The sequence below is a fragment of the Etheostoma spectabile genome, chromosome 6 (assembly GCF_008692095.1).
Source record: "Etheostoma spectabile isolate EspeVRDwgs_2016 chromosome 6, UIUC_Espe_1.0, whole genome shotgun sequence".
Classification (NCBI taxonomy): Eukaryota; Metazoa; Chordata; class Actinopteri; order Perciformes; family Percidae; genus Etheostoma; species Etheostoma spectabile.
The window spans coordinates 15,932,033-15,944,260 of record NC_045738.1 but is presented as its reverse complement, the minus strand read 5'-3'; the positions used below and the strand labels follow the sequence as shown (position 1 = coordinate 15,944,260).

Here is a 12,228-nt window from a genome sequence, read left to right as displayed (position 1 = left end):
ACCGCTATTTAGCTTAGCATAGTGAATGGAATCTTGTGTTGCCGGTTAGCATGTTGTGAGTAAATGTGAGCCAACAAATGAACAACAACCTGATCACAAATTGTAGCCTGCGTATTCACGAGTACAAATAGCTCTGATGATTAAGACATGACGATTTCCTAGGCAGATAGCCCTGTCCCAAGTCGGTATCTGCCTAGGAAATCATCTAGTCTTAATGTTATTTATTTATATATATATATATTTTATTTATTTTAAATCATGGTCCAATTTGCAAACCTTTAGTTTCACAAGTAACCTATTGTCTGGCAGTCCAATTTATATATAAATAAATAAATAATTTAAAAAAAAGAATTCATAGATTCTAGATTTGTCAAAGAGGGACAGGAAGTAAATATAATTGCAAGATTGAACTTTTTGAGTGTTTGGACATATCTGGTCTTATACACGGTAAGAGATGCTGTTCTGTTGGTTTCCTTAATAAAAAAATGCTCTTGTGTAAGTAAGTGCTTGGGTGGGTATACCCACTCTGTGAAAAACGCTGCCTGGTTTAGTCAAAATGTTTATTTTAACGTGTGCTTTTTGTATATTGTTTTTTTAAACGTCTTTTAGCTGTTGGTTGTTGTGGCACCTTAAAATGCCCATATTATGCTTTTTGGCTTTTTCCCTTTCCTTTATTGTGCTATATATCTTTTAGTGCATGTAATAGGTTTACAAAGTGAAAAAGCCCAAAGTCCACCCCAAATGGACCTACCATCTCCAACAGAAAACACTGTTCATCAACTGCTCCAAACAGCTCTATTGTAGTCCAGCTTTTACTTCCGTGACAAACATGCGTCACTTTGTAACACACGTTATAATGCTCGCCTAGCTGCTAGCGTGGCACGCCCTCCTACTCTGCTCCTGACTGGCTAGTAGTCCTCACCTAGGAAGTGCACATGGGCGATTCCCAACAAAGATGGAACAGAAGTGAGATGCCTCTCTCTGTCGCTAAAACAGAGAGATCAACACAGGGTGAGACGGAGAGCTGCAGCAATGTGCAGTAAAACAAAAATGTTTTGTTTTGTTTTTTAAATTAAACCATGTAAACTTATTCTAACAAAGCTCTAAATACAATTATAAACCTGAAAATGAGCATAATATGAGCACTTTTAAAAGTATCTAGCTAAGTTACTTAACTATAAACTATACACACAATTTAAAATTACTTAAATTTTGAAAATTATGTTTTTCAAATTTTATTGTAGCCAACTGTTTGGCCATGATCTCAACAGACCACCACCTGCTCTTGCAATTTCCCTGACGGTAACAAGAAGTAAACAAATTATTACCGATAATGCTAAGCTAAAAATAGCCCCAGTAGTCTTCAGGAAAGATGTCATTTGTGGTGGTTTTGACAACCCTTACAGTTTATGTGCACCAGGACTGGGCAATATTGTATTGCTTATCATTTTACAAATATCTGTTGTCCAAATGGGGATTCCAAGTAAACCGCTATTAAAGCTAAAATAATTAGAGAATTGGAAGTGTTTTTGTTTCATAACAGTGGAACACAGTTCAGTCAATGTATTGAGCAGTTTGACTTGATTTTTAGACTACCCTTTTATTATAATAATGAGAAGATGTTGCTTTAGTACTAGATCTAAGGCACTATTTCCCTTTGCCCAGACACTTTATGAAACTTCAGTGTTGGTAAAAACAACTAATAGACGTAGTTTTTTTTAATCCTTTTATATAGCTGAGCCTTATCCTTAGAATGAAGCACTGGTAAGCTTTTGAGAACTATATTTTGGGTTCAAATTAATCTTGATTTCTTGATACAGCGCTACTATATATCACTAGTCGGATTCAGGAAGGTAAGCTCATTTCCAGTAGCAAACAATGACTGTGAATTGCCCGTAATATTAGGCAGGGGCTTGGACGTGAACGAAGTCACCGCACCCTCATGTCCTGATTGTCCTTGGTTAACACATGCCACTGTGATGCAACATCCGTGTATTATGAAGCAGAATAACTTAAGTGCTGGTGACTCATTAACAAATCTCGTCGGATTCCACAAAGCTGAGTTTGAAATTGTCCACAGCACGTCTGTGGAACACCGTCTGAGGTGAGACTAACTCACTGAAATGTGTCAAAGGATAACATTATCATGACTGTATGAGAGAGAACATAAACCATGTCATCAGGTTAGTTCCAGATGGTTGGACCAGTGGTTTGTAGCAAGGATGAAATGGATGGACGGTCGGTTGTAAACCTTGACAATGACTACTCTCATAGTAGTGACACATCACTGTCTTTACTCAAAAGTTGTATATCAGTAAATCCACTGCTTACATTTCAGCTGTAGCAAAAGTCAGTTTTGACCAAAATTTGGTCCACTTGTTGCTCTGCTGAAACACACAGCATAGATTAAGGCTCTATAACTTTGACTTGAACTCTGGTGCCATAGTGTTACTTCCTGGTGTGTTATTGGACAAATATTGCCTTGACTTTTTATAAAGCAGTGACGCATCCTTCCTGTTTTGATGCCCACTTTCATATTCAACTGAAGAAAACCCTATATGTTGTAAAGGATAAGGCTGGCATTTTATACTTTCCACATTGTCAACAAATCCCATGAAAATGCCTTAGTCCATTGGAAGATTATAGCCAAAAGCTCATTTGTTCCTACTGTAGATGTACATGTTAAACAATTGGACACAGATATATAGTTTAATTTTTTTTTTAAAGGCTTAACTTTCTAAAACAGCTGGGCACTGAAGTTTTTAATGGCTAGACAAACTGGAGTAAATAATGCATTTTGGGGACTATTTTCAGCAGATTAATACACACACAAGCATTTACAGCTAGTTCTAGTACTGATGTTTGTAATCCTTTTTGACAACAATGGAGGCCTATGGCACAAAGGAATAAGATTTATCAATCCCTGGCTACAGATAGCACCTTATGTATGTTAAATAGAATACATACACACGTTTTGGTCTTTTCATTGCACATTTTTTGATTTTCCATATGGGATTATGAAAATCCTTTAATTGCCTGGAAAAACCTTTTTGTAGTTACAGAAAGCAGCAAGATGATTAAAAATGAAATTGTCCACACCCCCTCATCACACATCTATTCCTGCTTGCTATGTCTTGTTAACATCACAGTCCTGAGTGCCAAATTTACACGTTAGGTTTCACACTTTTTAAATAGTATTCATTTTATACACTGATGTCATGCTAGACCAGAAACCTGCTGTGGCACTGGAGAGTAGTGGCTGCTGGTGGTAGTGGTGGTAGTAGCAGTAGTTGTTTAGGGGGGGAAACGCATGCTGTGTTCATCTCTGACTCAGTTAATACATATAAATATATATATAATATAACTATATAAATACAGCACATTTACATTTACAGTTATTGAAGATATTGATATTGCACAAGCACACACTGGGCTTATGCAATATCAATATCTTGTGAGGTTAAGTGACTCAGCTCACCTGCCGGCACAATGACCCTCTTCTCCTCTGTGACGCTGCTGGGTGGGGTGACCGTCTGGGGGCTGACGCGAGGCTCCGGGTACGAGGCCTGGTAGGGCATCGGGGGCCCATCGTTGCTCATGTGTCTGGAGCGCTTTGTGACGCTGCAGTCCACAGGGGACTCACGGCTAGAACAGGCAAAGGAAAAAGCAGGAGCAAAGTGTAATTTGATCATTAAATAGCTTATTTGTGTATATGTATTTCAGTGACTGTACACTTCCATTTATCCAACTCTAAGTATTGCTATCATTTCAAATAATGAGACGTTTACTGTGGCTGCTGTTCCAGCAATAGATTTCACAGTTTCTATTGGGTGCAAATGTATTTCCTCTTGCAGTGTTTGCCAATATCTGTAGCTGAAAGGAGATAAAATTAGTCCAAGACACCAACCAAAATTCCTATAAAGAGAGAGTCTGGCACTAACCTGGAGCCGACTGCACCAACCTAATAGAAGTTCAAACTTAGCCTAGTTAAAAGACTGTGTTAACTAAGTGTATCACTAAATTAAAATGGGTTGCATCATTCACACTAGTTTTTACCTAAAGATTAGTTGTTGTAAATATTTACAAACAGTAACTGCCAGGTGTAACTGGTTGATCCCACCACTGAGTAGCAGTGTTGGAAGATGTACTCAGATCCTTGACTTAAGTAAAAGTACCACCAAGTACAGAACTATTAGCCAAAAGCAATTAAAGAAAAAGTACTCATTCTGCAGAAAGATGGCCCCTGTTACTGTATATATGACATTATTAGATTGCATGTAGAATTTTACTGCTGCGGTGGAGCTTGTTTTTTCTACTTTAAATACAGTTTGGTGCAGTGGTTCTCAATCTAGGGGTCGGGTCCTTCCTGTGGGTCACTAAGTAAATCTGAAGGGTTGTGAGATTGGGAGAAGACAAAACAATGTTGTGACACACTTCTACTTCTGTTTTTTGTGAAACATTGGACCATTTGAACGTTTAACAACTCATAGAAATCTTAACAGGACAAGAGAGTGTTTTTTTTGTCAGAAATGTTACAAACCACTGGTCTTTAAGCAATCGATGGTATTTTATGATATCATGTTTTGAGGTCAAGTTTACTCTGAAAACGTACTAGTAACTTTAGCTCTCACACAAATGTAGGCACAGTATTTCTCTTTTGAAATGTAGTGGCGTAGAAGTATAAAGTAGCAGAAGAGGGAAATACTCAAAGTGCAATTAGCTGAAAATAAATAAATACATGTACTCAATGTGTCACTTTCCATCACTGGCGATCTATAATGTGTTCAGTTAAAACGACAAAATTACCATATTTGGAGTTCAAACATTTCCACCTATGATGGATGGTAATGAAAACAACACAGTTGCATTTGGTGAGAGAACAATTGAACATTTTTAGTGTTTGGAAAAAGCCCAGAACCCGGACCGTAAATCTACAGTCAGATCATGCGGGAACCTGTGCTCCCCCGTGGCCTCGGCCTATTCTGACTCACCTGGTTCCATTGACGTGTTCGCCTCTTTTCCCCGGGTTTTGTGCCGCTGACCCCACCCACTCCGGCTCGGTGGGCTCAGGACTCTGCTTGGAGGCCTGGCTAAACCCGCCGGGTGACGACATTTCGGCCTTCATGTGCACTGCAGCGTAGGGCGGCTCGAATATGGGCTGATCCTCACTCACCGCGGACAGCGCTTCCTGTCCAACAGAGCCACAGCGGTCAGTGTCTGCCATTAATGTGCTGGGTCACAATCTGTGGAAACTCTTTTCCACACACAGACTCTGCTTATTCCACCTAAGATGCTTCATTGAACAGACATAAACCTATCTTACCTACCTTATCTCAAGTTTTAATTTTTAAAAAATTTTTTTTACAGTGGCTATAAACGAATCTCATTATTAAAAGGAACACACCATCGAAAAAAAGGACATTTTTTTTTCCATTCTTTAGTTGTGATTGTGAATCAGTGACCAGTTAGCAGAGGATGTACCAAAAGAAATTACAGCAAATCCTATCTGCTTAAAATAGAGAAGAAAAAGCATTTGTAAGTCATTACAGAATGATTCGCCAACAAAAGATAAAGGGCTTGTTAAAAAGACTTTTAAAGACGGTAATACTTTGAGTGAGAAATTAGTGTGTGTGTGTGTGTGTGTGTGTGTGTGTGTGTGTGTGTGTGTGTGTGGTACTATATGCATTTGTAGAATGCTGATGTATACCTTTCAATTCATAAATGAGTTCTACATATATTTGTTTTGTGATTTAGTCTTCACTTTTCTTAGTTTTCCCTAGCTTTGTCAAGAGTCAAAGATTTAGTCTTCTAATGACATGCTTTCTTTTCTAGCCTCCAAACTACTGCTGCCACAAACAAGTTTTAAGATTCATTGGAATTGCCCTGTGGTTGATTAAAACTCTAAAGGTATGTTGAATTTTGTCAACCAGAGATACGAAGTTATCAGAGCACTAACAAGACGTAAACTATTCAAGCAGTCAGGAGACTGTCTAATCTTGAAGATCAGTAACCTTAACCACGGTTTTATTTTGCCGTTAGGATTGGGGTTGCAGGGGGGAGGGGTGTCAGCTCAAGGTGAAGTGTAATCAAGATTTTAAGTGACGTCTTCCTGTGTTCAGCACCTACAGTGAGGCTCCAAAACCACCCCATGATGGCACTTTACATCCCACGCACTCGGGGGAGCAAACACCGGACCTGTTGATGTGTCTGCTGCTCCCATTAAGAGTGGGCCTGTGTGATGCGACCACGGCAATCTAAGTGGGTGCAAGTGCGTGTTTGTTTAGAGGAGTTGAGCATTGTCTTTGGGCCTTGTACGTCAGTGCCGTGCTTTTTCAGTGGCCTACAGGAAACCTGGCCGCCATGTGCAGAGGAACCTTTTGGCACAGGCTGAGGGAGAGGAAATGGTGGAGGAGGGGGGGGGAGGCACAGTGTAAAAATGTGTGTCATTTTAAAGCTGGAAAACAACCCTAAACGCTTGTGGTCAGGGGAAGAGGGGGTCGGGTTCACTGGACAGCAAGAAGACCATAGCCTTGATTGAAGTGCCGCCTTCGCATTGTGTTTTTTGTTTTTTTTGCTTGTGTTTTTTTTTAGCTCAATTGTTGCCTGAGCATTGTAAACCACATCTTAATGCATGTCACACAGTTTGGCATTTCCTCGAAGCTGCAGACAAACTGATTGAGAAGTCGGCAGTGTGAGGGTTTTCAGCAACCTGCTGCTACCTAAAGAATTTGCTGATGTTTAATGGATATGTCCTTTTTTAAAACATGTTTTAGTGAAAAAGACGTTGACATTAGTTGCTCAAGATTTGAAGACACTGATGTTAAAAAAAAAAAAACATAAAATGTTGTAAATCAAAGGCAAACTCAGGTTGGACTGTTAAAGTATGTTATTTTTCCCCTTTTTTTAAAATGTTTTACCAACATTAACCAGAATGCAACTTGATTGCCACCAGTTAATTCCGAGATTCGGGTGTGTTATGCTAAGGCCGCAGTTAAAGTAGCCTCCAGCAGAGATGAGGAGAGCTGGTAACGTCACTTCTTTCTAACTCCACTCCCTCAGATTTTTATTTCATTTCCAAACTTGTAGTCTTCAGCCCCAACCGACGCTGACTCCAGTGACATCACTTGAGGCAATTTATCAAATTAAACACAGCTCTGTCTGGAGCCATAAAACACAGCTTTTTTAACATATGCAATACTCCCCAAGACCTGTAAACAGGTGTGTGTGTAACTGGGTTAGTTCCCCTTAAATGTTAAATATTTTAAATAAAAATATATACATATACATGTATATTGTAGATATCTAACTCTGCCTGCTAACTAAAAGCTAGAATTTTTGTTCACAGGACTTAATATTGTCCTGCTCAGCTTTCTGTTGACCAAACTCCCTGTTTTCTTTTTCTTCATCTGATTGCGTTGTTTTACTTCTGTTGTGTTGTCCTCTTTCCCTCCTCCTCCTCTCACACACTGAAGGCCTTCAGAGGCCCTGTTCTCGGTGCAGAAGTGAAACAGTTGGCTTATGAAAAAGGCTGCCAACAGCAAATTCTCATAACAAGACATGATTGTGAATAGTATGTCGTGGTTAAAGGTCATTTTTGTGCTCAACACTCAAACTGTTGATATTATCATGACTCGCAGCCGCTCATCACATTCGGTTTGGTACATTCAGTGACAAGCTCATGCTTTCACAACCACAAACTCACACTCCCGCCCTTTGCTCTCTCTCTCTCTCTCTCTGATACAAATATACCAAAATGTGGCCAGGCCGCTAATGCCACAACTGACTTCCTGTTCAATGTGTTTCAGCCTGTTGCTCAGTGACACAAAACAACTTAAAAACATGATCGTCTTGACACTTTGCTCGTGCCTCGATGTCCTTACATTCACTCTGGTCGTTTTCAGTTTGATCGTAAACACTTTTCTCTCGCTGTGAAAGCACAAACATGAAGTCCTGCATGGAAACTTCAGTCATGGCTTTAAGTGAGCAGCTTTGCAGGTTGCATCATGCGGTCTTGCACAAACCTTGAGTGTGATGTTTATGACATGGACGTTCAGACTTCTTATATCTGTAGGAAATAACTTTTTAAATAAGATAACGTGTTAACTTTAACTCCAGGAAAAGGCCAAATCTAAGTACAACACCCCCATGGTTGACTCAGAGCTGTTAAACTGCATATGGAGATAATCCAAAATGTGCTTTTTTTCTCCATATGTTTTCTTCTCCATTTATTTTATATAAGTTCAAAAGGGAAATTGCAATACAGCCTGTACAAGATAATATATGTTGGCAGTTATGTTTTAAAGCCCAAAGGCTCTTACTTTTTAATGCCGGGGACTTTGAATTGAATTGAATAATAAAATTTGCTCAGGAAAAAAAATGGAGTGACTTTCTTTGCTGTTGTATAGGCTTTTACAGTTAATGTGTATGTGGAGCAGCAGCTCGAGTGACCTATTTCTGCCTGGAACCTATTTTGGAAACCACATAGGGCTGACACTAACTGATTATTTTCACTATCAACTAATCTGATTATTTCCTTGATTGATCATCTGGTCAGTAAAACAACAGAAAACAGCCCAAGCTGAGGTGATGAAATGGATTTTTTTGAATTCTATTATTTGAGAAGCTGGAACAATAATAATACCATACTAATCATTTCAGCTCTACTGGTAATTTCAAACAAAATCAATCGGAGGGATAACAAAATTCCCCCTAAGTTTAGCTGTTTTTCTTGTGAATTAAAACAACTAAACTTTGGTTTGACTGGTTACAACATACAGCCGACCTGTGCAACTGACCTGTGACAAGGGAGCTTGCTTTGTTTAAAGGGGCCACAAGCCAAAAAGGCTGGGAACCACCGCCCAAATCTGCAACCAAGGATGTAGTTAACCAGCATCTTTCTTGCATGCACCAATTCATTTATGTGTGAAGTCTGTTTTACAAACACCAATATATTTCTGATTTGTAGGTGTTAGAGGCTGATTTGGTGACATATCCCTCCTACAGTTGAAGTGCAGCCTTATAAGTTAAACTTATTCCATACATGCTCTTTTGTTCATCCTTAACATTTTGTTTGCCCTGGACTGATGGAGATTATATGTGGGATAAATGTTTAAACTTCAGACTGAACGTATGTGACTATTAACCACAGGTAATGTTTCTAACGAATAAAATCCAAGGTCTTAATGAGATCCTGCTTACATTTGTATCTACCAGAAATTGCTTCCAGAATATTTTAATAAACATGCGTGTCAACTCCTATCAGGCTTATGAAATGATATTAAAATGGATTGAAAACACCAAACTCACACAGAACAAGGTGTAGCCTACAATAACAGGCCAGAGATAAAGTACTGCAAAGCCACAGCCTTCTGTAGCCCTACTCGCCGTGTCTGAGGCAAGTCACAGAAAGCAGAAGTAAAAGTTAAGGCAAGCTGATTTTGAAAAGGCCCACGCAGCTGCTCTTTCTGCAACACAAACAACGGTGCGGTTTTCACAGCTCGGAGCCGGCGGCACGCGGACCTCCGCAGGCCGGTCCGCTGGCCCTCGCGTCCCAGCCTGCGTGAGCGGACAATGGAGAGTTAAAACAATGCAACGCCTCAGTTTGTCCACTGCGTTTCTTTCTAGAGAGACTTTGTTGCCTTTCGACTTTTTTTTTTTTTTTTTTTTTTTTTTTTTTTTTTAGTCCACGGAGCGGAAATGAGTGCGGAAAGTCTGAGGTTTGAGACAGGAAGCCTGCCGAGCTCAGATAACGACACCTGACAAGTGCTCCCGTTTGCAGCCATAAATTATACTTAAAATAACCTCAAACCCAATCTGCTGCGACACAGAACCTACTTGAGAATACATATCTGAAGAATTGCTTTTAATCTAGGCTACATAGAATCCCGTAAGGGAGCCAGAATTATGATATGATATGACTATAATATAAAGGCCTACTACATTAGTGATTTAAGTTTTCTTTTCAGGATAATCTCATGTTTCTGCACTGGCCCTTTAATTACTCACTATTGTTATGTGGGCCCAAGCTTAATAACGAAAATAATGTAACTGGTTGACTTTAAACCCATCAGCCTAGGCTATAGCCATCATTTAAATATTTTTTTCGAAACGAAACAAGAGACAAGTTCCTCAAACCACCGAGTCCGCTTTTTCAAATGCCATTTTTTCTAGACTTACAATTGGCTGACAAATACCTTGTATTTTGGTTGAAATATCAAGTTTTTTCGTTATAACAAATCGAATCTAGAAATGTAAGGATATCGGTATTAATATTTCGTCGAAGTTAGGAGTGATTTCTTCAGCAGGTTGCAAGACTATTTTAATGCAGGAATAATAAAAAATAAAAGCCTGCAGGCCAATGTTGCACATTAGTATTAGATGAGATTCGTTAAAACGTGAATTTGTATCTTTGTGGCCGACATTATCCAATACAAATGTTTGCATTTTCTTTCGTTGTGCAATAACCAATTTGAATGTAAACTTCATTTAAAAAGCTACTTTAGGATTTGAACAATTGACATGAAGGCCTTTTATTTCTGCATTTCTTAATACAATGAATTTGAAACAATGGCTTCTCTTTGATAAACCGATGTAGCTGCGATAGTACGAAATGTGAAATACCAGTCATCTGATGGAAATGGATCCTCCTGATGTTTTAAAAAAGGGGCTCTCGCTGTATCCAAATCGATCCATGGCGCCTTCAGGGACACCTGCCTTGTGCGCAGCAATAAAATCATCCAGCATCCCTTCATTAACTTATACTTCGTTAAAGTTTGTCAACCAAAATGTTCCGAAAATTCGCTTTTTGTGCGTTATTTCTGTTATGTTGCGATCCCGTGGATGGTGCGAAGTGAGCTCCCATTAAACGCAACAATTAAAAGAAGAAAAAACGAAACGCGTTTGGAAATCCTGTTTCACGCCTATAACCGGCCACCAATTAGTGTTTTTATCTGACTGTAAAGATGTAGTGGTTAGTTGTGTTATTATAGAGCCGACATACAACCACGAACGGGAAGGAAGAGGAAATTTTGTACAAGAAGGAAAGAGTGGGGAGCTCGCATCACCGCCTTGACTCTCTCACCCAGCAGACTCTGGTGTGGGTGGCCGCCTGTCATTTTCACCAGCAGCGTTAAAAACAGTTCAACACGTACCTTTATCGTACAGTCCATTGCAGCAGCTTCGCAGTCTTTGTCATTTAGTCGTTGTTGTAAATGTTGCAGCTTATTCTGCCTTCTAACCTCACTTCAATACATGCAGGGGTGCATTGGCTCTATGGCGCAAACCATTGCAGTTACAATTTTTTGCTCAGAGACCATAACCGGATGACAAGTTTTTTTCTCTCTCTCTCTCTCTCTCTCTCTCTCTCTCTCTCTCTCTCTCTCTCTCTCTCTCTCTAAATTGGGAAGTGAAGTCACTCTTTAACACTGCAACCACCACTCACTGCACAGAAAGAAAAACAAACACAATCTCTCATTTAAAACAACAGATTCTTAGAGTTTTGCAATAGTTTAACCACAGTGAAAATGAAAGGGACCACTGAATGCCTCTAAAGTGTCAGAACAACAAGGACAAAAATCCCTAGACAAGATGTTTTGGAGACATGACATGCCATATACTGTATAGTCTATAGACATATTTGTATAAATACATGTATGCCTACATGGCATTGGACACCAGCATATATAACCTATATTAAAGTCACAAGTCTGAGGTTCTTTAAGATGTAAATCCTTTAATGGAACAGCTTATTGTATGTACACTGTAACAAATTTCTGTAATTTCTACAGCTAAATTTTACAGTAACTTCTTGTTTTGTCATTTACAATGTTTAGCTGTATATTGCAATGCATTATGGGTGAAAACACTATTACAGTAGTGGACCTTTTTTCCATAAGAAATTACAGGCATATTTGCGCTTGACTGTAAATGATGCAGTACAGTCAGTTTTTACTGTTGAATGCGTTGCACGAGGCAGTTGCTTTACACAAGACCATTTGATGGCGGATTGCTGAGGACCACATTGCCACTCCACTCAGCCACAATACGTAAGTAGGCCATACTATTATGAATAGCCTACATAATTAATTGTGGTTTAACTTGTAATGCTTGTTGAAATAACCAGTTGACCGTGTTTCAGTCTGTGCAGGCCCTACATAATTGTCTTATAGCTAGCTAACATTAGCTGGAGACTTTTCAGAAGGAATTTTGAACAAGCATCCCAGGCGAAGC

At 39.3% G+C, this 12,228-nt stretch overlaps 1 protein-coding gene across 4 annotated transcripts in view; it reads right to left on the bottom strand.

The window, feature by feature from the left end:
- Positions 1-11,353, bottom strand: part of fli1rs (Fli-1 proto-oncogene, ETS transcription factor-related sequence) — a 16,936-nt gene extending 5,583 nt beyond the window's left edge. For 3 of the 4 annotated variants that reach the window (XM_032518552.1, XM_032518555.1, XM_032518554.1), the window contains exons 1-3: positions 11,151-11,353; positions 4,992-5,188; positions 3,479-3,645 (exon numbers count right to left, since the gene is read on the bottom strand). In XM_032518552.1, coding sequence (XP_032374443.1) covers positions 3,479-3,645; positions 4,992-5,188; positions 11,151-11,168 — 382 coding nt within the window. In that variant the 5' untranslated portion in view covers positions 11,169-11,353. Of the gene's footprint in view, positions 1-3,478; positions 3,646-4,991; positions 5,189-10,620; positions 10,999-11,150 lie in introns of those variants that run through there. The other variant, XM_032518553.1, reaches the window with a different exon arrangement.
- Positions 11,354-12,228: the final 875 nt, after the last annotated feature.